At 47.3% G+C, this 23,808-nt stretch overlaps 1 protein-coding gene across 2 annotated transcripts in view; it reads right to left on the bottom strand.

Moving 5' to 3' along the window:
• The window catches only part of LOC140386935 (multidrug and toxin extrusion protein 1-like), a 75,466-nt gene that overhangs the window by 8,725 nt on the left and 42,933 nt on the right, over positions 1-23,808 (bottom strand). For both annotated transcript variants that reach the window (XM_072469842.1, XM_072469843.1), the window contains exons 12-15: positions 17,125-17,233; positions 9,116-9,191; positions 8,940-9,009; positions 124-256 (exon numbers count right to left, since the gene is read on the bottom strand). In XM_072469842.1, the coding sequence (XP_072325943.1) occupies positions 124-256; positions 8,940-9,009; positions 9,116-9,191; positions 17,125-17,233 (388 nt within the window). The remainder of the gene's footprint in view (positions 1-123; positions 257-8,939; positions 9,010-9,115; positions 9,192-17,124; positions 17,234-23,808) is intronic.

Below are 23,808 nucleotides of genomic sequence, written 5' to 3'. Positions count from 1 at the left end.
GCAGAACCTTTATCTAATGATACTCCGTCTCGAGATCGATTGTTGTCCTCAGTAATTTTCAGAGTGAATGGAGGGTGATCATTTCTGGTAAAGAACAAAGGGCAAAACCATTTTAATTCCTACCGAATACACCAAGCTTTGCGGCAAACATCAGTGAGACTCCAACTGGAAACCCAATGAGGTAATATCCAACCAGGTTACCGATAGCCCCCAGTTTCTGCTTGCCAGCTCCTCGTAGCACTCCACCACATACACCCTGTAGAGTAGACAAACAGAATACATTACAGAGATTACTCAACAACTTACTGTGGCTTCTACAGGAAGGAAACAAAACCTAGTGCCTTAACATCTCCTCGAGTAATTCAGAAGTAATGGATTACAGTTTGAACACAGTCACGGACGTTATATATGTTGTGTGGACGATTCGCTCTCTTGTATTGCTAATATTAACGGTAACAAAATGATAATATCAAAGCTACAGACATTGGATTGTTCCCCCAAGATCTAAAAGATTGACAAAGCAGACTGGAGGAGGCTGAATGGCCTGTTCCTCTTCCTGTGATCCAGAGCTATGTGAGTGTTGACTCCGTGGCTGCTATCTCCATTGCGTTGTGATAACAGCAATGGGATGTGACCTTTTTTCCACGTGACTGCGTTCCACGGTTGTGGGCTCCATGTTTCAAACTGATCTCGTCATCGTTAATCAAACTTCAGTTTTAAAACAAAAAAAATCAAATGAATTTTTTAAATCAGGGAGCCCGAAGCAGAAACATATCGAACCATTCCAAGAAACAAGGAGGAGGGATGAACTTCCTCGGGGGCTTCTCACGCTGTATGTTCAATGGTGGTTCTGTGAAGACTTCTTATACGCAGGTGATTGTTGACTGGGGGATTTCAATTAGCCAACTTCACATACCCACCCCACCCCCTCCCACCATCATCGACGTCAGTATTCCTCCAATTTGGTTCATTTCTCTTGATATTAAGAAGGACGTGGACACAGCAAAGACGAGGTGGCTCTGGTAATGCTGAAGTCATGGGAAACATTCTCCAATGGTTGTGCCGGAGGTGGTGGTGCAGTGGAATTGTCACTGGACTGGTAATGCAGAGTCAGGGTAATACTCTGGGCACCCAGACTCAAATCCCACCACTGCAGACGGTGAAATTTGAATTTAATAAATTAATAAAGTCTAATGATGACCATGAAACTATCTATCATTTCCACGAAAGAAACCATCCAGACCAGGCATCATGTGACTCCAGATCGACAGCAACATGGTTGACTCTTAAAATGGCCACCAGGGGGCAGCACGGTCAGCACTGCTGCCTCACGGCGCCGAAGTCCCAGGTTCGATCCCGGCTTTGGGTCACTGTCCGTGTGGAGTTTGCACATTCTCCCCGTGTTTGCGTGGGTTTCGCCCCCACAACCCAAAAGATGTGCAGGGTAGGTGGATTGACCACGCTAAATTTCCCCCTTAATTGGAAAAATTGAATTGGGTACACTAAATTTTTTTTTTTTAAAATAGCCACTCGGAATGGGCAACAAATCCTGGCCCAGACAGTGATGCCCACATCCCATGTACGAATCAACAGAAACACCGAACAGCTTCTACCCAGCCATTTCGAGCCCTTTCGAACTCACCAGATAGATCGAAAACTGGACAATTACTGCCCAAGTAGCTTCATCACGATCATGAGAAATGATGTGGAGATGCCGGCGTTCGACTGGGGTGGGCACAGTAAGAGGTCTTACAACACCCGGTTAAAGTCCAACAGGTTTGTTTCGAATCACTAGCTTTCGGAGCGTAGATCCTTCATCAGCTGAGTGAAGGAGCTGTGCTCCGTAAGCTAGTGATTCGAAACAAACCTGTTGATCATTACTAAAGCGCTGAGTTTTTTAAAAACCCGTTCATGGGATGTCGCTGACTGGGCCAGCCTTTTATTGCCCATTTCAGAGGTCATTTAAGAGTCAATCACGTTGCTGTGGGTCTGGAGTCCCATGTAGGCCAGACCGGGTAAGGTCGGCAGATTTCCCTCCCTAAAGGACATTAGTGAACCAGATTGGTATTTTGCAACAATCGATATAGGTTTCATGACCATCTTCAGATTTTAATTGCAGATTTTTACTTTTTGAAATCAGATTTCACCATCTGCCATGGCAGGATTCGAACCCAATCCCCAGAGCGTCCTCTGGGACTCTGGATTGCTCGTCCAGCGACAATGCCACTGCCCCCTACCACAATCCAAAAATGATTGTAATTATTTTCTGCAGTACTTAGTTTACATATGTTATGGGCCAGGGTTTAGAGAACCCCAAAGTGTATCATGGAGTTCACCTGACCCACAACTTTTAATAGATTGTGGTATGGGAAGCACACGGCCCACTCTACAGGTGTGGTACAGCAGAAATGGAAAAGTAATTTTTAATGCGAAACAATGTTTATTCTATGAACTCAAGTTAACCTTTTTAAAACATCCAGTGAACATCTTAGAAACCATTAATTCTAATGCAACCCCCAAAGAATACAACACTAAGTAATCCTTTCAGCTTTCCTTTTCACATCCATAAGACTTAAAAACATAACCTTTAACAGAAGCACATCAGGTTAAAGTCACTACTGAGGGCAGTTATTAGTTGTAAATCACGAGAGGATCGATTTATATTCTTTAGATTACAGACAGAGGGACTCACACATCCAACTCTGAAAACGAAATTAAAACTCACCCTGCAGCAAACAGCCTAAAATGAAAGTTAAAAATGGCAGACAGCCCAGCTCCACCCACACTCTGACATCACCGATAAACACCCATCTCTTAAAGGTACATTTCTTAAACACCCATTTCTTAAAGGTACTCTCACATGTCACCTCCCCCAAAGAAAAAAAAACCCATCAACTTCAAGGTGGTTTCATTTTTCAACTTTTCACGATCCTTTAAGAAATGCACATAGAAAATATACTTTTTTGTTTAAAAAAAAAACAACACACACAAATGGTACAACAATATAGTCCATTTTATGTTTTTCCTCCAACTGGAATCCTTCTCGATTGACAGTCCCTTTGAACAAGAAGGTCTCTGCACGATCCATCCATTTCGCTACACCTAGGCATTTCTCTTTAAAGTCGGATACTTTAGTTCAATCTGATCACAGTGTTCCTTGCAATTCTCCAATACAAGAGCATTGGTTATAAAAGCTTTCAGGCAGTCAAGTGCCTGTTGAAAGTCCGCTGTCCACTGAAATTGTTGACGTTTCGTCAGCAAGTCTATCAGTGAAACAATCGCACTACAAACATTTTTCACAAATGTTCGATCAAATCCACTCATGCCAAGAAATCGCATTATGTCCCTTCGGGTTGAGGGTATCGGAAACTCCTCCAGGAAAGTGACTTGGGCTTTTCCAAATTCACTTTTGGCTAGGTTTATCACCAAACCCTCCTCCTGAAATCGATCGAATAACTCCATCAGATGTTTTAAATGTTCTGTCCATGTCTGGCTGAAAATTACCAGATCGTCGCTGTACACCGCACAATTGGGTAATCCTGAAACAACTTTGTTAGTTAACCGTTGAAATGTGACTGGGGCGTTTTTCATGCCAAATGGCATAACTTTGAATTGGTATATACCATCTGGAGTCACAAAAGCTGAAATCTCCTTCGCCCTTTCGGATAAAGGTACCTGCCAGTAACCTTTAAGTAAATCCAGTTTGGAAATAAAAGCTGATTGTCCCACTTTCTCAATGCAATTCTCCAAACATGGGATAGGATAAGAGTTCATTCTTGTAACTGCATTAACCTATCTATAGTCCACACACAACTGTTGGGTACCATCTGGTTTAGGTACCATCACTATGGGTGAGCTCCATTGGCTGCAACCCACTTCAATTATGCCATTCTTCAGCATTCTCTCAATCTCTTTGTTAACCTGTGCCAATTTTAAAGGATTAAGTCTATATGTATGTTGTTTGATTGTAACAGCATTTCCCACATCTACATCATGTATAGCCATTTTAGCACTTCCCAATTTATCTCCACAAACTTGCCCATGTGATATCAATAACCCTTTCAGGTCAGTTCGTTTTTCCTCTGGAAGGCAAACAAAGAACAAAGAACAAAGAAATGTACAGCACAGGAACAGGCCCTTGGGCCCTCCAAGCCCGTGCCGACCATGCTGCCCGACTAAACTACAATCTTCTACACTTCCTGGGTCCGTATCCTTCTATTCCCATCCTATTCATATATTTGTCAAGATGCCCCTTAAATGTCCCTATCGTCCCTGCTTCCACTACCTCCTCCGGTAGCGAGTTCCAGGCACCCACTACCCTCTGCGTAAAAAACTTGCCTCGTACATCTACTTTAAACCTTGCCCCTCTCACCTTAAACCTATGCCCGCTAGTAATTGACCCCTCTACCCTGGGGAAAAGCCTCTGACTATCCACTCTGTCTATGCCCCTCATCATTTTGTATACCTCTATCAGGTATCCCCTCAACCTCCTTCGTTCCAGTGAGAACAAACCGAGTTTATTCAATCGCTCCTCATAGCTAATGCCCTCCATACCAGGCAACATTCTGGTAAATCTCTTCTGCACCCTCTCTAAAGCCTCCACATCCTTCTGGTAGTGTGGCGACCAGAATTGAACACTATACTCCAAGTGTGGCCTAACTAAGGTTCTATACAGCTGCAACATGACTTGCCAATTCTTATACTCAATGCCCCGGCCAATGAAGGCAAGCATGCCATATGCCTTCTTGACTACCTTCTCCACCTGTGTTGCCCCTTTCAATGACATGTGTGACATGATTGACAAAATTTAACAACATCTTTATGTAGTCCAGGCCAATAAAAATGTTTTTGTATTTTAGCTTGAGTTTTCCCTATTGCCAAATGACCTCCCACTGGTACCTCATGTGCAACTCGCAACACCTCCTTTCTCTACCCTACCGGCAATACTAGTTGATGAACTTCTGCCCACTTTTCATCTGCCTGCATATGTAAAGGTCTCCATTTTCTCATCACGACATTAGTTTTACGGTAATAACACTCTGGCATACACACAGATTCCTCTTCCGTGTATGCTTTCTGATACATCCGTTTTATTTCTACATCTTTCTGTTGTAACTTCGCCAATTTTCCTGAACTAAAAATATCCGCCTCATCCTCCACCTGTTCTTGGTCTTTTCAACCATCTGATCAAAAATCGTTTCTGATAATTGCACTTTAACTTCATCTTCACTCTTTGATTCTCCTCTTGTCTTACCTGTGATTTTGCGACCTTGTTACTACACAATCAGGAAAGATCCCAGGATATTCGTCCTTCAACACTTCAGTTATCTGATTTTCCACTGGCTTATCAACCAAAGTAAGCATCACTCCCAGCTGCGATCCAGCTATATCATTACCCAAGATAAACTGTATCCCTGGACAAGATAGTTTCTCTATTACTCCTACTACCACTTCACCATTCTTCACTGGATGTTTCAACCTTACCTTATACAATGGAACACTACTCCTCTCACCCTGAATTCCACATATTACCACTTTTCTGGCAACATTCTTCCCAAACTACATAATTCCTCATCTCCTACCATTAAAGATTGACTAGCTCCCGTATCCCTTAAAATTGTGACTTATTTACCTGCTCCTCCTGATACACATGAGTAAACGTTACCCACACAAGTAAATTCTTTAAAGAGATCTGGCACCTTCTTATCAATCACCTCTTGATCAGGCTGTGCAATCTTTTACACCTCCTTCGCTTCACTTGGGCTTTCCTTTACCACTTTCACAAACCCCACTGTCTGATCCTGTTTTACCACATCGGCCTTCCCAGTGCTTTTCTTCAACCACCAATACTGACTTTACATGGCCTAGTTTATTACAGTGAATACATTTGAAATTCTTCATTTCTTTTCCACCGTCCTGGATTTCTTTTTTAGTCTGAGGTACACTCTCCTTATTATCTCCCATCAGATCACCTTTACCTTTACCACTTGGGTATTTCTCATGTTCCCAGTTTCTATCCCTCACAGGCTGAAACTGATGTCGGAAACCAAACATTGATTTATGAACTAATTCATAATCATCTGCCATTTCTGCTGCTAATCTCGCAGTTTTAACCCTCTGCGCTTCCACATGAGTTCTCACTACATCAGGAATTGAATTTTTAAACTCCTCCAAAAGTATAATTTCTCTAAGAGCTTCATACGTTTGGTCTATTTTCAAAGCCCTTATCCACCTATCAAAATTACTCTGTTTTTCCTTAAATTTCTAAACCTTTGTCTGTAAGCTTCAGGCACTAGGTCATAAGCACCTAAGATGGATTTTTTTCACCTAATACGTCCCAGATACCTCCTCCAGTAGTGATACAAACACTTCACTAGCCCTACCTACCAGCTTTGTTTGAATCAGTAATACCCACATATCCTGTGGCCATTTCATTTGTTTAGCTACCTTCTCAAATGAAATGAAAAAGGCTTCTTCCTCCTTCTCATCAAACTTTGGCAATGCTTGGGCATATTTAAATAGATTCCCACCAAGCCTTCGACTATGACGCTCTTTCTCACTATCCTCACCACTATCCTCCAACTGTACATTTCCCTTTACGTCTGCCAATTTTAACTGACTGTTATGTTTCACAGCCATTTTCTAAAGTTCAAACTCTCTCTCTTTTTCCCTTTCCTCTCTATCTCTTTCCTTTTCCTCTCTATCTCTTTCTTTGTTTCTTTCTTCTCTCTCCTTTCTCTTTCTTTTTCTCTCATTGCATATTCAAGCTGCTTTAATTCTTTTTCATGTTCAAGTTGCTTAAATTGCAACTGGATCTTTGCCATTTCGAATGAGTCAGACTGTATCTCAGGCAACTTTAAATGCTTAGCCACCGTCATAATTACCTCATCTTTTCGCATTTTGTCAGGTAATGTTAACTGCAATGTTTTTGCCAAATCTAACAGTCTGTTTTTAGTCTCTGTCCGTAAGGTACTGCGTGTGACCGTCTCCACCCCCAAAAACTTCTGAGCCTCTGAAAGAGCCATTGTCCACAATACACTCCCTACTTAAACTAGAATACCACACCCGTCATTGTCTTTAAGTTCACAAAGCCAATCCAATAGATAGACTTTTATCCCCCTCAAGCCCCCAATTTGTTATTGGCCAGGGTTTAGAGAACCCCAAAGTGTATCATGGCGTTCACCTGACCCACAACTTTTAATAGATTGTGGTATGGGGAGCACACATCCCACTCGACAGGTGTGGTACAGCAGAAATGGAAAAGTATTTTTTGAAGCAAAACAATGTTTGTTCTATGAACCCAAGTTAACCTTTATTGAATATACAGTGAACATCTTAGCAACCATTAATTCAAATACAACCCCCAAAAACTACAACACTAAGTAATCCTTTAAGCTTTCCTTTTACATCCATAAGACTTAAAAACATAACCTTTAACTGAAGCACATCAGGTTAAAGTCACTACTGAGGGCAGTTATTAGTTTTAAATCACCAAAGGATCAATTTACATTCTTTAGATTACAGAGAGAGAGACTCATAAACCTACTGGCTGTGACTGCAGCCATCCAGCTCTGAAAACGAAACTAAAACACACCATGCAGCAAACAGCCTAAAACAAAAGTAAAAAGATGACAGACAGCCCAGCTCCACCCACACTCTGACATCACTGATAAACACCCATTTCTTAAAGGTACATTTCTTAACCACATATTTCTTAAAGGTACTCTCACATGACACATAATACTTACAAACATTTGGTCCCGTTGACATGTATTGATGTTTATGCTCCACATAAACATGCCCGTCTCCGTCGAACTCAATCAATATATCCTATATTCAGCTCTCCCTCATCTAGTTTACATCTTAAAGAAGTCTATGAAATTCACTTCACCTAAACCTGTGACAGTGCCACATTCTGAGCACTCTCTGGGTAAAGGAATTTCACCCAAATTCTCAATGGGATTTATCAGTGACTAGCTCCGAATTCTGATCTGATCTGCAAATAGAAATATTTATTAATTGGAGAGGGTACAGAAAATATTTACCAGGATGTTGCCTGGTATGGAGGGCATTAGTTATGGGGAGAGATTGGATAAACTTGGCTTGTTTTCACTGGAACGATGGAGGTTGAGGGGCGACTTGATGGAAGTCTACAAGATCATGAGGAGCATGGACAGAGTGGATAGTCAGAAGCTTTTTCCCAGGGTGGAAGAGTCAATTACTAGGGAGGCATAGGTTTAAGGTGCAAGGAACAAGGTTTAAAGGAGATGTACAAGGGAAGTTTTTTTACACAGAGGGTGGTTGGAGCCTGGACACGCTGCAGGGGGAGGTAGTGGAAGCAGATACGATAGTGACTTTTAAGGGGCGTCTTGACAAATACATGAATAGGATGGGAATAGAGGGATATGGTTCCCGGGAGGGTAAGGGGTTTTAGTTCAGACGGGCAGCATGGTCGGTGCAGGCTTGCAGGGCCGAAGGGCCTGTTCCTATGCTGTAATTTTCTTTGTTTTTTGTTCTTTGCCTATCAAACTCTTTAACGACTAATTACTTATAAATTTCTGGTTCCAGATTGCACAGTTCAGCCTGCAGCAACTGGTTTTATTTTTAAAAGAAGGATATTTTTCTAAATATCCTTGACGAGGATACTCAGGGTGAGATGTAGCAGGGTGGGAGGAGTGGCGAATGCAGCATGAACGCAAGCAGAGTGCAGGTGGGCTGAATGGCCTGTTTCTTTGTGTAGGATTGGGTAGTATCCAGAACAAAGTGTGAAATGGAAATGTGGAACCATGGAGTGTGTGTGTGACAGGCGGAATCTAACGGGCTTCCACTGCAGGCTAGATTTTATCGGTATAACAAATTAAATGAACATTTAATAACCGCAAATAATGGAAGCTTCTTTTGCAAACCTGCGGTAATGTCACAGACACTGCAATACTCACCGCCATGGCATCAAACAAATGAAAAACAGCACACAACGGAATTACTTCTACAACCAGTGGTAGAATGTCTCTGGAAAATAAAAAGCGGGATATTAAAGAGCTTTCCCAGAATTCTGAATCCATTTTGTAAATGTGAATTTGCGGGAATTTTTGCATTTTAAAATGTTATTACTGACTTTTCACTGGTGAAGATATAGCTCACCACATTCCTTACTGCACCAATTATCACCGCATTTACTAAGGAGATGCACCCTGTGGGAACAAGAGGAAAACATGAGGAATTCTCCTCAATAACCTAATTGAAATTCTAGACAACCTTTCAATGAAAATTACCATTCCCTGTTGCTTTCCCTCCTCCCTTTTTCCTGCACTGCGTATGCTCGCCTCTCTTCCACTTTACTGACTGTCGAGTCCCTCTTTCGTCGACCTAATCCTCTCCTCACATCATTCCTACAACTTGCTCCAGACGCCTTCACCCTGGCTAAGCCAAGTTAGTGAATGCCATCCTGTCGACTGGAGTGCAGGAGGCAGCACACTTTGGCCTCAAAGCCTTCACAGGTAACAAAGTACTTTTCAAAGTGTAATTACTATTGTACTGTTCAAGAAAACGGAGGCCAATGAATGCACAACAGGTTTTTACAAATTTCAATATGGAAATTAACAAATAATCTGTTTTATTGATGCTGGGATAAAGATTGGCCCGAACACCGGGAATAACTCCCCTCGAGCATTTTTTCAAAATAGTGCTGCGGGATCTTTTGCATCCAACCAAGCTCGCTGATGGGGGATGGGGTTAACAAATGCAGCACTCCATAAGACCATAAGAAATAGGAACAGGAGTAGGCCATTCAGCCCTTTGAGCTTGCTCCGCCATTTAATGAGGTCACGGCTGATCTAACACTCACTAAACCCACTTTATCTCCGTAACCCTTAATTCCCCCATTGATTGAAGACATGTCCAATTGCCTTTCGACATAAGACCATCAGAAATAGGAACAGGAGTAGGCCATTCAGCCCTTCGAGCCTGCTCCGCCATTTAATGAGATCACGGCTGATCTAACTCTCCCTGAACCCACTTTCCAGCCTCACCTCCGTAACCCTTAATTCCCCCACTGATTAAAAACCTGTTGATCTCAGCCTTGAAGGTGTTCAAGGACTTGGCCTCCCTCTGCTTCCTGGGGAAAAAATCCAAAGATTTGCCACTTTACGGAAAATAAATTCTTCCTCAAGTCCATCTTCAATGCACCCCCCCCCCCCCCCTCCCTTATCCTACGACTCTGGACCTACACTCTCTCACGAGTGGAATCATCCTCCCACCATTTACCCTGTCTGACCCCCTAAGTCAGTTTCACCTCTCATTCTTCTGAACTTTGAGGAGCACAGGCCCAACATATCCAGTCTTTCATCCTATGGCAGCCCATCCATACCCGGGTTCATCCCAGCAACTCTCCTTGTACAACCTTCAATGATAATATGGCTAGAATTCTCCAACCGTTGTGAATGTCTGTTCCCCGCCGGCAGTGCATTCCCACCCGCGGATTTCACGGTGACGTGGGGCGGTTTCAATGTAAAACCCATTGACGAGCGGCGCGCGTAGAGAATCCCGTCGCCAGCGAAAGGCGCATCACCCAGAAACACGCAGCTGGGGGCCCAGATAATCCCGCCCTATGTCTTTCATTTGGTTTCTGTGCTGAAGAAATTAGGTCCATTTGGAGCTGAGTTTTCAGAGGGTTTATTCCGATTGCTCACAACAACCGCCACTGGAAGCTCCACAGAACCTCCAGCGAAACAATACAAAATCCATTCGCTTGTTTGTTGAAATGCCATTGCCCGCAAGTTCTCTCTGAGTCACACACCATCCAGACTTGGACATGTAGATATTTGTCTCTTCATGGTCACTGGGTCAATATCCTGAAATTCCCCATCTATGCAAGGACAGCAGTCATTCAAAGTGGAGGCCCATTGCCACCCTGGGCAAGCCGGGTTGGAATTTGCCAACTCGTCAGAACTTCCCACACCGGGAGAACAAAAAAAAACAACAAATATGGCGCTTAGCTGCCCTCCAATCCACTAAGGATGTGGTCACTCAGCTTTTTTGCCCATCTTTAGTCTGCTTGGTAGCTGATGGTTTTGTGGTAATGGTTCGCAGCAGGCAACCCTTGGTGGTCCAACATTAAGTTGGGGTACGGAGGGTTCAAAACAGTGAGCAGAAATCCAGAAAGCAGGTGGTGGCACCATATATGTGTGTGTCGATGAATCTGCTGCTAGATGTGGTGTTGAGGTGGGCCCATCAACTTTCTCAGAAGAGCCAACAGGCAACTCTCTAAAGGCAGTGAGAGAGAACCTCTGTATTGAAGTAATCAAAAACTAGCAGGCCGGGAACTTAGGTTAGTCACCGCACTTTTGGCAGGGATCTACAGATCACGTGAAATAGTCATTCAGAGAATTCCAATGAGTACAGAGCCAATCTGTTTGACCTTTCCGCATATGACAGTCCCCCCATACACCCGATGATCCGAGTGAAGCTGCTCCAGACTGCCTCACAGCGCCAGGGAGCAGGGTTCAATTCTGGCCTCGGGTGACTGTCTGCGTGGAGTTTGCACGTTCTCCCCCTGTCTGCCGGGGCTTCCTCTGGGGCTCCAGTTGCCTCCCGCAGTCCAAAGTAGGTTCGATGGATTGGCCGTGCTAAATTGCCCCTTGGTGTCTGAAAGTTCGGTGATTTTACAGGGATAGTGCGGAGGGAGTGGGCTTAGGTTCGGGTGCTCTTTGAGAATGTCATTGCAGATGCGATGGGCCAAATGGCCTCCTTCTGTACTGTCGGGATTCTATGAATTCCATGAATAATATATCTTTCCTTAAATAGTGGGTCAAAACTGTACACAGTATTCTAAATGTGACCCGCTGAGCACCTTGTACCGTTGCAGCAACACCTCTTCACTTTCATACTCCAGCCCCCTTGAAATAAAAGCCAACATCCCATTTGGCTCCCCCATTACCTCCTGCACCTGTATGCTAGCCTTCTGGGTTTCATGAACAATAGAATTTATAGAATTTACATAGAATTTATAGAATTTACAGTGCAGAAGGAGGCCATTCGGCCCATCGAGTCTGCACTGGCTCTTGGAAAGGGCACCCTACCCAAGGTCCACACCTCCACCCTATCCCCCTAACCCAGTAACCCCTCCCAACACTAAGGGCAATTTTGGACACTAAGGGCAATTTATCATGGCCAATCCACCTAACCTGCACATCTTTGGACTGTGGGAGGAAACCGGAGCACCCGGAGGAAACCCACGCACACACGGGGAGGATGTGCAGACTCCGCACAGACAGTGACCCAAGCCGGGAATCGAACCTGGGACCCTGGAGCTGTGAGGCAATTGTCCCCCCCAAATCCCTTTGTGCCACAGCTTTCTGCACTCTCTCTCAGTACTACACTTGAGTGTCAGCTTTGATTTTTTTTGACCCACCTGGAGTGGGACCTGGGACTAGAACGTTGTGTGTTCAGAGCCAAGAGCGCTAATGTGGGCTGAAGCGCCCAACACTGAGCCAGTGCTAACGCACACAGAAATATATGAAATAGAAACAGGAGGTGCTGGAAAGAGCCAGCAGGTCCGCCAACCTCTGCGGAGAGAGAAATGGGTTTGTTTTTCGGATCATTTACCTGTTGTCAGGACCAGCAATGTTTCGAGGCGTAATAGGTTTTAAAGATATACGGAAAGCCAGGAGGAGAGGGTAGAGCGATGGGAAAGGTCAATGTTTGGTGAGAGGCAGGAGTGATTAATGACAGAGGAGATGACAAAGTAAGGCAAAAGAATGGGTGGTAACAGGACAAGTAACGATATAAAAGATTGCCCTCGACGAGCTGTAAATGCAAAAAGCAGAGCTCAAGGTGCTGCCTGAAAGCAACGGTAGAAGTGATTGTTGTCTGATATCTGAATTCAACGTTGAGTCTGAATGTATACAAAGTGCCTATTTCAAAGATGAGGCCCTGCTCCTTGAGCTTCTGTTGAGCTTCATAGGGACCTAACACTTGTCAGAAAACAGAGGCAGTTTTAAGTCATCTATATTTGCATAGCTGGACATCAGACAGAAGGTGTAGCTTTATGTAAGTTTAACTCTGCATTTCTGAGTGAAAAAAGGTTTAAAACTTTAGTAAGCTTCATGTGAAACAAAGATGCCTGCATGTCTGTGGGTTTTGGTTTCATATCAAATTATACCTAAACTGTAATAAAAGGTTTACAATGTGAAAACAAACAGGGTTTAAATAAAGACCAGGCTGTTGCTTAGCAACCCGAGGCCCACACTATAAAACATAAGAACTTGTTGTTCAGTTGTAACCAGGTACCTGAGAAGAAAGCAGGTCTCACAGAAACAGCCAGCAAACAGGCAGGACAATGGAGTAAGGGGCAGGGAGCAATCCTCCGAAGCTAAAGAACAGATAGTTCTGGAACCAGGGGATGAAAAGAGAAATCCCAAGAAGACAGAAGTCAAAGGGACAAAAGGTACTGTTCACTGAAGTGAAAGCAAGAAAGGGCCAGAGGAAAGCTCCCAGTTAAAGACAACCTTTGGATTATTTCAGCTGTCTGAATTCTCACTGGCCGACTTCACATTTCAGCTCTGTCTTTAACTGGGAGCCTTTCTCTGTAACCTTTCTTTCACTATCATTTTCACTAAGGTGTCAACCTTAAGACAGGTTGTGAAGCAGCGGTGTTCTCTTGGCATTGCTGGGTAACTAAGAGACTGGTAACTTGAATGCAGCAGAGGAATACTAAAAGGAGAGGTGAAAATCTGGAAGTGGATCCTTGACGATGGCATCTGAGAGAAAGCATAGTTTGGGAGACGATTCCAAGGCGTATTTCTTCAAGAGTAGAATTTGGAAATACTTGAATGCAAATCAGAGTTCCAGTGAGACCAGGGGCGTCATTCTCCGACCCCCCGCCGGGTCGGAGAATGGCCGTTGGCCGCCGTGAATCCCGCCCCTGCCCCCGCCGAAGTCTCCGCTCCCGGAGATTGGGCGGGGGCGGGAATCCGGCCGCGCCGGTTGGCGGGACCCCCCGCTGGATTCTCCGGCCCGGTCGAAGTCCCGCCCAGGAATTGCCTGTCCCGCCGGCGTAAATCAAAGCTGGTATTTACCGGCGGGACCAGGCGGCGTGGGCGGGCTCCGGGGTCCTGGGGGGGGCGCGGGGTGATCTGACCCCGGGGGGTGCCCCCACGGTGGTCTGGCCCGCGATCGGGGCCCACCGATCCGCGGGCGGGCCTGTGCCGCGGGGGCACTCTTTCCCTTCCGCCTCCGCCACGGCCTCCACCATGGCGGAGGCGGAAGTGACTCTCCCCACTGCGCATGCGCGGGAAACTGACAGCGGCCGCTGACGCTCTCGCGCATGCGCCGCATTTCCGCCAGCTGGCGGGGCGGAAATCCCTCCGGCGTCGGCCTAGCCCCTCAATGTTGGGGCTCGGCCCCCAAAGATGCGGAGCCTTCCGCACCTTTGGGCCGGCGCGATGCCCGTCTGATTGGCGCCGGCTTTGGCGCCAGTCGGCGGGCATCCCGCCGTTGGGGGAGAATTTCGCCCCAGTTGTCTCACAGAGTGATGAGCATCTGGAGGATTTGATGATAAATTCACAGAAGCTCTACTGGGTGTCATCTGTCAGTCGGTTTCAGAGTGTGGCGTTTCTGGCCACAGTTGACCTGTTGGTTTATGTGGACTGGGCACATGCTGAGAGCGTTGGAGTAAATGTTATATTTTGTAACTTGTGTTATTCTTAAAAATCTGTGTAGATTTCAGTGGGGTGAAGTAGTGTATAATAGTTAATCTTTCTGGTTTAACAAATATTTTATTCTTTTGTTCAAGGTTAATTGGCAGTCCAGTGACTGTTCATCCACATCGCTAAGAAAAATAAAAGTTATAACCAGGGTCTGGGGCCTCCGACTAGGCACCATCAGCCATGACCGCAATGGATAGTCCCGCACCTGGTTGTGGGGTGGGGGTGGGGATGCACGGTGTGTCACTGACCGGCGTTATGCTTGGTGGTATACGTGCAGGCAGTGCCACCCGTTAGGGCTGGGAGAGGGGAGTTGGCACCCGTTGGGACCGTACCTGTGGTGTATCGTGGGCCTTCCTGGTGACACACGGGTTATGCCTACCTGTCCGGGGGCAGGATGGATGGAACCAGGGGCATAGTGGGCAGGCGATACTTGGTGACGGTGGTGGTCCTGCGGGGCGGGCTAACTGATTGTGCCACTGGTGTGGTATTTGTCTTGGGGGGCAGTGTGCCAGGGTTGGTGGCAATAGCCGCTGTGCATGCATCCGCTGTTCGGGGTGCGCTCTACTCTTCCCCTGTGCCCCCTGCAGTGGGGCAGAGACTTGGATGGCTGCACGGAGCAGTACCAGCACCTGCTGGGACTGTGCTGGGCCACCTCCTTCCCGTTGATGGGTCAGCTGGGGTCTGAGGGTTCCTTGGGGGGTGGGCTGGGGAGTGGCGGGGGGGACAGGAAGGTGGGGAGGCACCCATATGGCCGGTTGCGCTCTGCAGATTTACGGGTCACACTGGGCAGTCAGTGGATCGCCCAGCCAGGTTTCAGGCCTAATGGCCTGGTTGCCCCCCGCAACTCCCCCCTGCCCTGGCAGACGCCCCCCTCCCCCCCCCCCCCAGCCAGCGGCACAACTGTCAGTCGACCATTGCACCTTTGGAAACTTTTCTTACCACCTCTCTCGCCCTCAGCAACCACGCCACCCGGTCCCCATTTTTAAATAGCACAAGTGAACCACGGCGCTTCCGCCCAACGGAGACGGAGCATCGCAGGGGGCCAGAGATTACGGGTCGGGCCCATTAATGATATGTTCATTAATGCTACTGTATGTTTTGCACGTTCATGCTGGCGCGGGGCATGGAACACGTCCACGCCACCATGGAGGCCCCGGAGCATGGTGTTCCATTGGATGCCAATCGCCGACCTCGATTTTCGGCTGACACCCAATTCTCCGCCTGAACGTGATTCGTTATTCCGGCGTCGCTGGACAGAGAATCCATTCCCTTTTCCTTAGTGAGAGATTTTGCATATTGTTTAGTCTCACAGAGAGATTGGGTAGACTGGGGTTGTTCCCCTTGGAACAGAGGGGGGACATGATTGAGATGTATAAAATTATGGGGGGGCATAGATAGAGTAGACATAGATGGTGGAGGGGGTCAATGACGAGGGGGCATAGATTTAGGGTGAGGAGCAGTGGGTTTAGAGGGGATGTGAGGAAATACGTTTACCCCAGAGGGTGGTGGGAGTCTGGAACTCGCTGCCTGAAAGGGTGGTGGAGGCAGAGACGCTTGTGGTGAACCACTGTTGCACCTATATTAGGTGATGTACGGTAGGACGTCTACTACAGGTACGGCGGTAGTCCCTGCCTGCTGGCTCCGCCCAGTAGGTGGAGTATAAATATGTGTGTCCTCTGTGCAGCAGCCATTTCACCAGCTGCTGTGGGAGGCCACACATCTTTGAGCAATAAAGCCTCAGTTGTATTCAACTCTCGTCTTTGTCCAATTGATCGTGCATCAACCCTCATAACATTTAAGAAGTATTTAGATGTGCGCTTCCGATTACAAGGCCTACAAGGCTTAGACCAAGTGCAATGGGATTGGGATACTTAGGTGGTTGTTTTTGACCAGCGGGATGGGCCGAAGGGCCTTTTCTGTGTTGTAGACATTCATGACTCTCGGCAACACTTTTCACATTCAGTGTCCCAATTATCCCATATGTACGTGCTCTTTTGGAAGCCCATTAAAAAAGGCACTATCCCCTAGTTGTACTCCTTTTGAACAAACAAAAAACAATAAATTAAACAAATAGGTTATCTTCCTATTATATGTGCTCAAAGACAATTAATACATGTCGCCTTTTTCTGTTAACCATATCAATATAATTGACCTGGCGTTTACAAACCTTAACAATGTCATTGACAAGACATTAACGCTGCAATCAGGTACTCATTCAATAGTTACAGTCTCAGCTCATTCACAAAGAGTGGTCAATTGGGAAGGTTATGGAGGATGTCGACACCCAGAGAGCTGTATCTGAATGAGGAGACATACCCTTCAGGGGGGGTTGAAAGGGGAGAACATTGGAGAGATTACGAGGGTTCCATTGTTCGAATAACCACAGTTTTAGTCAATGGGTTTAAACAGTTGGACTCACCAATGCAGCACAGAGCAACCTTAGCAGAGTTTACAGCCTGGTCTGGATTCCTGGCACCCAGAGCGCTACCCACGTGAAGAGTCGCAGCCGCACTGTATCCTATCGCAATCTTCGGGAGAAAGAACATAAATATTTAGGTGAGGGTTGCTCTCTATTTTGTCCGCCCATTTAATCTTCTGTTCAAAGCAACTATTCTGTCACTGTACCTGATTGGTTGCACTTGTGGTGTGACCTGTGCGGTGTACCTGTGGGGTGTACCTGTGGGGTGTACCTGTGCAGGGTACCTGTGGGGTGTACCTGTGCGGTGTACCTGTGCGGTGTACCTGTGGGGTGTACCAGTGTGGTGTACCTGTGGGGTGTACCTGTGGGGTGTACCTGTGCGGTGTACCTGTGCGGTGTACCTGTGCAGGTACCTGTGGGGTGTACCTGTGCAGGGTACCTGTGGGGTGCATCTGTGGGGTGTACCAGTGTGGTGTACCTGTGGGGTGTACCTGTGGGGTGTTCCTGTAGGGTGTACTTGTTGGTTTGTACCTGTTGGGTTTTACCTGTGGGATGTACCTTTGGGCCGTACCTGTGGAGTGTACCTGTGGGGTGTATCTTTGGGGTAGTTGTGGGGTGTATCTATGGGGTGTACCTGTGGGGTGTACCTGTGGGGCTTACTTGTGGGGCGTACCTGTGGGGCGTACCTTTGGGATGTACCTGTGGGACTGACCTGTGAGGTGTACCTGTGGGGTGTACCTTTGGGGTAGTTGTGGGGTGTACCTATGGGGTGTACCTGTGGAGTGTACCTGTGGCGCTTACCTGTGGAGCGTACCTGTGGAGTGTACCTTTGGGATGTACCTGTGGGACTTACCTGTGGGGTATACCTGTCTGGTGTACCTTTGGGATTAACCTGTGGGGTGTACATATGGGGTGTACCTGAAAGGTGTACCTGTGATGTGTACCGGTGCGGTGTACCTGTGGCGTGTACCTGTGGGGTGAATGTATCAGCAAGCAGATCAGGAAGATCAGAGAGTCAGTCTCTCTTTTGTGCTGAGTTACCTGGCCTCAGTTGGGAAGTGGTTGGTTTAACAATTAACCCCATTAACCCCCCAACACCACCCCCTTCACAACCCTCCGGGTGTCCGGAAGGAAGAGAATCAGAGGTCCCTGTTATTAATTACTATCGGTTAACGCCACTGCAAAATCTCCCAAGCATGGAAGATGAGTGAATGTTGGCTGTGATTCCCTCCTTTCCTGCTTCCTGCCCCTGCCTTCAAATTACTTCCTCATGTACAATAGCATTCCTCCACGGCCTCCTCCCTTCCTATCTTTACAACCTCCTCTAAACTGAAGATCCTCCAAGAGCTCTGTGATCCTCCAAGTCTGGCCTCTTGTTCATCCTGGATTTCCATTGCTCCACCATCGGTGGCCCTTTGATCAGCTGCATAGGCTCGAAGCGCTGCAATTCACTGATGTAAATGTCTCCTCCACCTCTTAACGTTTCTCTCTTTCACAACCCTCCTTTAAACTTCTTTGAACATGTTTTTGGTCACTTCTCCTAACATCTCCACACAAAGTTTGTTTGATAATGCTCTTGTGAAGCTACTTGGTATGTTAACTATGAAAAAGGTGCCATATAAACGCATTATTAGGGGGCAGCACGGTGGCACAGTGGTTAAAGAGCACCCAACCCAAGCCCACACCTCCACCCTATCCCCATAACCCAGCAACCCCACCCAACACTAAGGGCAATTTTGGACACTAAGGGCAATTTATCATGGCCAATCCACCTAACCTGCACATCTTAGGACTGTGGGAGGAAACCGGAGCACCCGGAGGAAACCCATGCAGACACGGGGAGAACGTGCAGACTCCGCACAGACAGTGACCCAAGCCGGGAATCGAACCCGGGTCCCTGGCACTGTGGTTAGCACTGCTGCCTCACAGCACCAGAGACCCGGGTTCGATTCTAACCTCAGGTGACTTTGTGAAGTTTCCACTTTCTCCTCGTGTGTGCGTGGGTTTCCTCCAGGTGCACTGGTTTCCTCGCACAGTCCAAAGATGTGCAAGTTAGGTGGATTGGCCGTGCTACAATTGCCCCTAAGTGTCCAAAGGTTACATGGGGATAGGGTGGGGGATTGGGCCTAGATAGGGTACTCTTTCAAAGGGTCGGTGCAGACTCGATGGGCCGAATGGCCTCCTTCTGCACTGTATGGAGTCTATGAATATTGTTCTTAAAGAATGGCCCCTTAAATGAGGTCAAAGAAAGCTACTGACAAACCGTGGAATAGAGCACATCAGGACCTGAATGACCTGATGGAAAAGTCCTCCCCATGCCATAAGCAATCCACACGGGTGCCAGGAGCATGCATTACCATTGGCCAGTTGGATCCATTTCTGCTCTAAATTTACCTGCTCGTGAGAAACCAGAGTGGGAAAACCTCTTCACAAAATAGCACTGCAGCTTGGTGATAATACCAAGGTCAGAGGCACAGCAAACCAAGGGAGGACAGAGGAGATTCCAGGGGTACGTAAGCAGGCGAGCAGACTGGGAAGGCAGGTGGCAAATGCAGTTGAAAACTGTGAAATTTGCCAGTAAAACATTTTGACGGAGGGGGGGGGGGAATAAAAACATCAGTGTAAAAAAGTACACAAAATGTGGTCAGATTCTTCACCCAGTGGAGAAATAAAGAAACCCGATGATTTTGAAATTAACTGACGGAGAAAGAGCCATAAAATAGGCCTCGTGAGTTTTACACAAAAGCAAAGAATTGGTGTTAAATTCTTGCAAACCATTGGTCAGGTCGCATTAGAGCCACGAAAAGGGCACTGCAACAAGAGGCTACAGAAACAAATAACAGCCAGGGGCAACACGGTGGCGCAGTGGTTAGCACTGCCGCCTTACAGCGCCGCGGACCCGGGTTCGATCCCGGCCCTGGGTCACTGTCCGCGTGGAGTCTGCACATTCTCCCCGTGTCCGCGTGGGTCTCACCCCCACAACCCAAAGATGTGCCGGGTCGGTGAGTTGGCCACGCCAAATTGCCCCTTCATTGGGGAAAAAATATAACTAGGTACTCTAAATTTATATATTTTTTAAATAGCAGCCGAAAGATTGAGGCTTTTAGTCCTGGAACAGAAAAAGTTGAAGGAAAATCAGAGCAAGGATTCCAAAAGTATTAAAATGATTGCGGGGGTAAATGGCAAAATTCATTTTTGGTAATCCAGCGCAGAGTCTAATTAAAACTTATCAACACACTAGGTAGAGGAGGAACTAAACCTGAGGGCAGAGATTAGTATTTAGCATTTAATTTTACAGTAAAAATCTAGTCTCAGGGCCATATAGTTAATTGCAACTCAATCTAACAATAATTCAAGTATTAATTTTAAATTAACTAACTAACTTAAATGTCACTCAGTGGGGTGCAGTGCTACAACTGTGAGATGTGGCAGATCTGTAACGCTTCCAGTGTTCCGGTCGACTGCGCCTGCAGCAAGTGTAACCAATGGCAACTCCTCACAGACCACGTGGTTCAGTTGGAGCAGCAGTTGGATACACTTAGGAGCATGCAGGTGGCGGAAGGTGTCATAGATAGGAGTTATAGAGATGTCGCCACACCCAAGGTGCAGGCAGAGAGATGGGTGACCTCTAGATAGGGCAGGTAGTCAGCGCAGGAATCCCCTGTGGTTGTCCCCCTCTCTAACAGGTACACCGTTTTGGATACTGTTGGGGGGATAGCCTATCGGGGAAAACAACAGCAGCCAGAACAGTGGCACCACAACTGGCTCTGTTGCTCAGCAGGTGAGGGCAAAGTGCAGGAGAGCGATAGTCATAGGGGACTCTATAGTAAGGGGCACAGATAGGCGCTTCTGTGGACGTGAAAGAGACTCCAGGATGGTATGTTGCCTCCCTGGAGCCAGGGTCAAGGATGTCTCTGAACGAACACAGGCCACCCCGAAGGGGGAGGGTGAACAGCCAGAGGTCGTAGTACACATAGGTACGAACGACATAGGCAGGAAGAGTGATGAGGACCTGCAGAAGGAGTTCAGTTCAGGGAATTAGGCAGTAAACTAAAAAGCAGGACCTCTAGGGTTGTAATCTCAGGATTGCTCCCTGTGCCACGTGCCAGTGAGGTGAGAAATAGGAGGATAGCGCAGCTAAACACGTGGTGAAACTCGTTGTGTAGGAGGGAGGGTTTCGGATTTTGGGACCATTGGGATCTCTTCCGGGGCAGGTGGGACCTGTACAAGAAGGACGGGTTGCATCTAAACTCAAGGGGCACCAAATAACCTGGCTGGGAGGTTTGCTAAATTTACTCGGGAGGATTTAAACTAATATGGCAAGAGGGTGGGACCAGAATGTGGGGCGACATTCTCCGACCCCCCGCCGGGTCGGAGAATCGCTGGGGGCTGGCATGAATCCCGCCCCCGCCGGTTGCCGAAGTCTCCGGCACCGGAGATTCGGCGGGGGCGGGAATCGCGCCGCGCCACTTGGCGGGCCCCCCCGCTCGATTCTCCGGCCCGGATGGGCCGAAGTCCCGCCAATAAATTGCCTGTCACGCCGGCGTAAATTGAACCACCTACCTTACCGGCAGGACAAGGCGGCGCGGGCGGGCTCTGGGGTCCTGGGGGGGGCGCGGGGCGATCTGACCCCGGGGGGTGCCCCCACGGTGGCCTGGCCCGTGATCGGGGCCCACCGATCCGCGGGCGGGCCTGTGCCGTGGGGGCACTTTTTCCCTTACGCCTCCGCCACGGTCTCCACCATGGCGGAGGCAGAAGAGACTCCCTCCACTGCGCATGCGTGGGAAACTGTCAGCGGCCGCTGACGCTCCCGCGCATGCGCCGCCCGGAGATGTAATTTCCGCCAGCTGGCGGGGCGGAAATGCCTCCGGCGCCGGCCTAGCCCCTCAATGTTGGGGCTCAGCCCCCAAAGATGCGGAGCCCGTCTGATTGGCGCCGTTTTGGGCGCCAGTCGGCGGACATCGCGCCGTTTCCATAGAATTTCGCCCATGAGGTTAAAAGGTGTAATAACTGAAGGAGAAATAGAGAAGCAAAATAAAAGAACATCACCATCAGGCAGAGCAAAAAAGGTGGCAAGTGTGAAAATGGAGGTGGTCAATGCAGAATTGAGGGTGTTGTACCGTAATGCGCGCAGTGTACGGAACAAGGTAAATGAGCTTGTTGAGCACACTGAAATTGGCCGGTACAATGTTGTGGGCATCACAGAGATGTGGCTGCAAGGGGATCAGGTCGGGGATCTAAATATCCAAGGATATGTGTCCTATCGAAAGGACAGGCAGATGGGCAAAGGGGGCGGGGTTGCATTGTTAGTAAGGAATGAAGTTAAATCGATAGCAAGGAGCGATATAGGATCAGAAGGCATAGAATCTCTGTGGGTACAGTTGAGGAATCGCAAAGGTAAAAAGACCGTAATGGGAGTTATGTACAGGCCCCCGAGCAGTAGTCAGGCTGTGGGGCAGAAAATAAATCAGGGGATAGAAAAGGCATGCAAAAAAGGCAATATTACAATAATCATGGGGACTTCAATATGCAGGTGGACTGGGAAAGTCAGTTTGGTAATGGATCCCAAGAAAAGGAATTTGTGGAATGTCTAAGAGATGTTTTTTTTGGAGCAGCTTGTGACTAGGGAACAGGTAATTCTGGATTTAGTGATGTGTAATGAGGCAGACACGATTAGGGAACTTAAGGTGAAGGAACCCTTCGGGAGCAGTGACCACAATATGATAGAATTCACCCTGCAGTTTGAGAGGAAGAAGCTGCAATCAGATGTAATGGCTGCAATCAGATGTAACAGTGGTTAGCACAATTGCTTCACAGCTCCAGGGTCCCAGATTCGATTCCCAGCTTGGGTCACTGTCTGTGTGGAGTCTGCACGTTCTCCCCGTGGGTGCGTGTGTTTCCTCCGGGTGCTCCGGTTTCCTCCCACAATCCTAAGATGTGCAGGTTAGATGGATTGGCCGTGCTAAATTGCCCTTAGTGTCCAAAATTGCCCTTAGTATTGGGTGGGGTTACTGGGTTATGGGGATAGGGTGGAGGTGTGGGCTTGGGTAGGGTGCTCTTTCAAAGAGCCGGTGCAGACTCGATGGGTCAAATAGCCTCCTTCTGCACTGTAAATTCTATGATTTACTATGATTTACAATTAAATAAGGGTAACTACAAAGACATAAGAGAGGAGCTGGCCAGAATTGATTGGAAAAGGAGCCGAGCAGGGAAGACAGTGGAACAGCAATGGCAGGAGTTTTCAGGAGGCACAACAGAATTTCATCCCAAGGAGGAAGAAACATGCTAAGGGGAGGACAAGGCATCCATGGCTGACGAGAGAAGTCAAGGACAGCATAAAAGCTAAAGAAAAAGCGTACAAAGTGGCGAGTGTTAGTGGGAAGCCAGAGGATTGGGAAGCCTTTAAAAGCGAGCAGAGGACAACTAAAAAAGCAATAAGGGGGGAGAAGAGTGCAAGCTAGCTAGTAATAGAAAGGAAGATAGGAAGAGTTTTTTTCAATATCTAAAAGGTAAGAGAGAGGCAAAAATAGACATTGGACCTGTGGAAAATGTGGCTGGAGAAGTAATAATAGGAAACAAAAAAATGGCAGACGAACTGAATAGTTACTTTGCATCAGTCTTCACGGTGGAAGACACCAATGGGATGCCAGAGCTCCAGGAGAACCAGGGGGCAGAGGTGAGTGC

This window comes from Scyliorhinus torazame, chromosome 12, assembly GCF_047496885.1.
Source record: "Scyliorhinus torazame isolate Kashiwa2021f chromosome 12, sScyTor2.1, whole genome shotgun sequence".
Classification (NCBI taxonomy): domain Eukaryota; kingdom Metazoa; phylum Chordata; class Chondrichthyes; order Carcharhiniformes; family Scyliorhinidae; genus Scyliorhinus; species Scyliorhinus torazame.
Note: the sequence above shows the minus strand (reverse complement) of the source record. Positions and strands in the feature narration are given on the sequence as shown.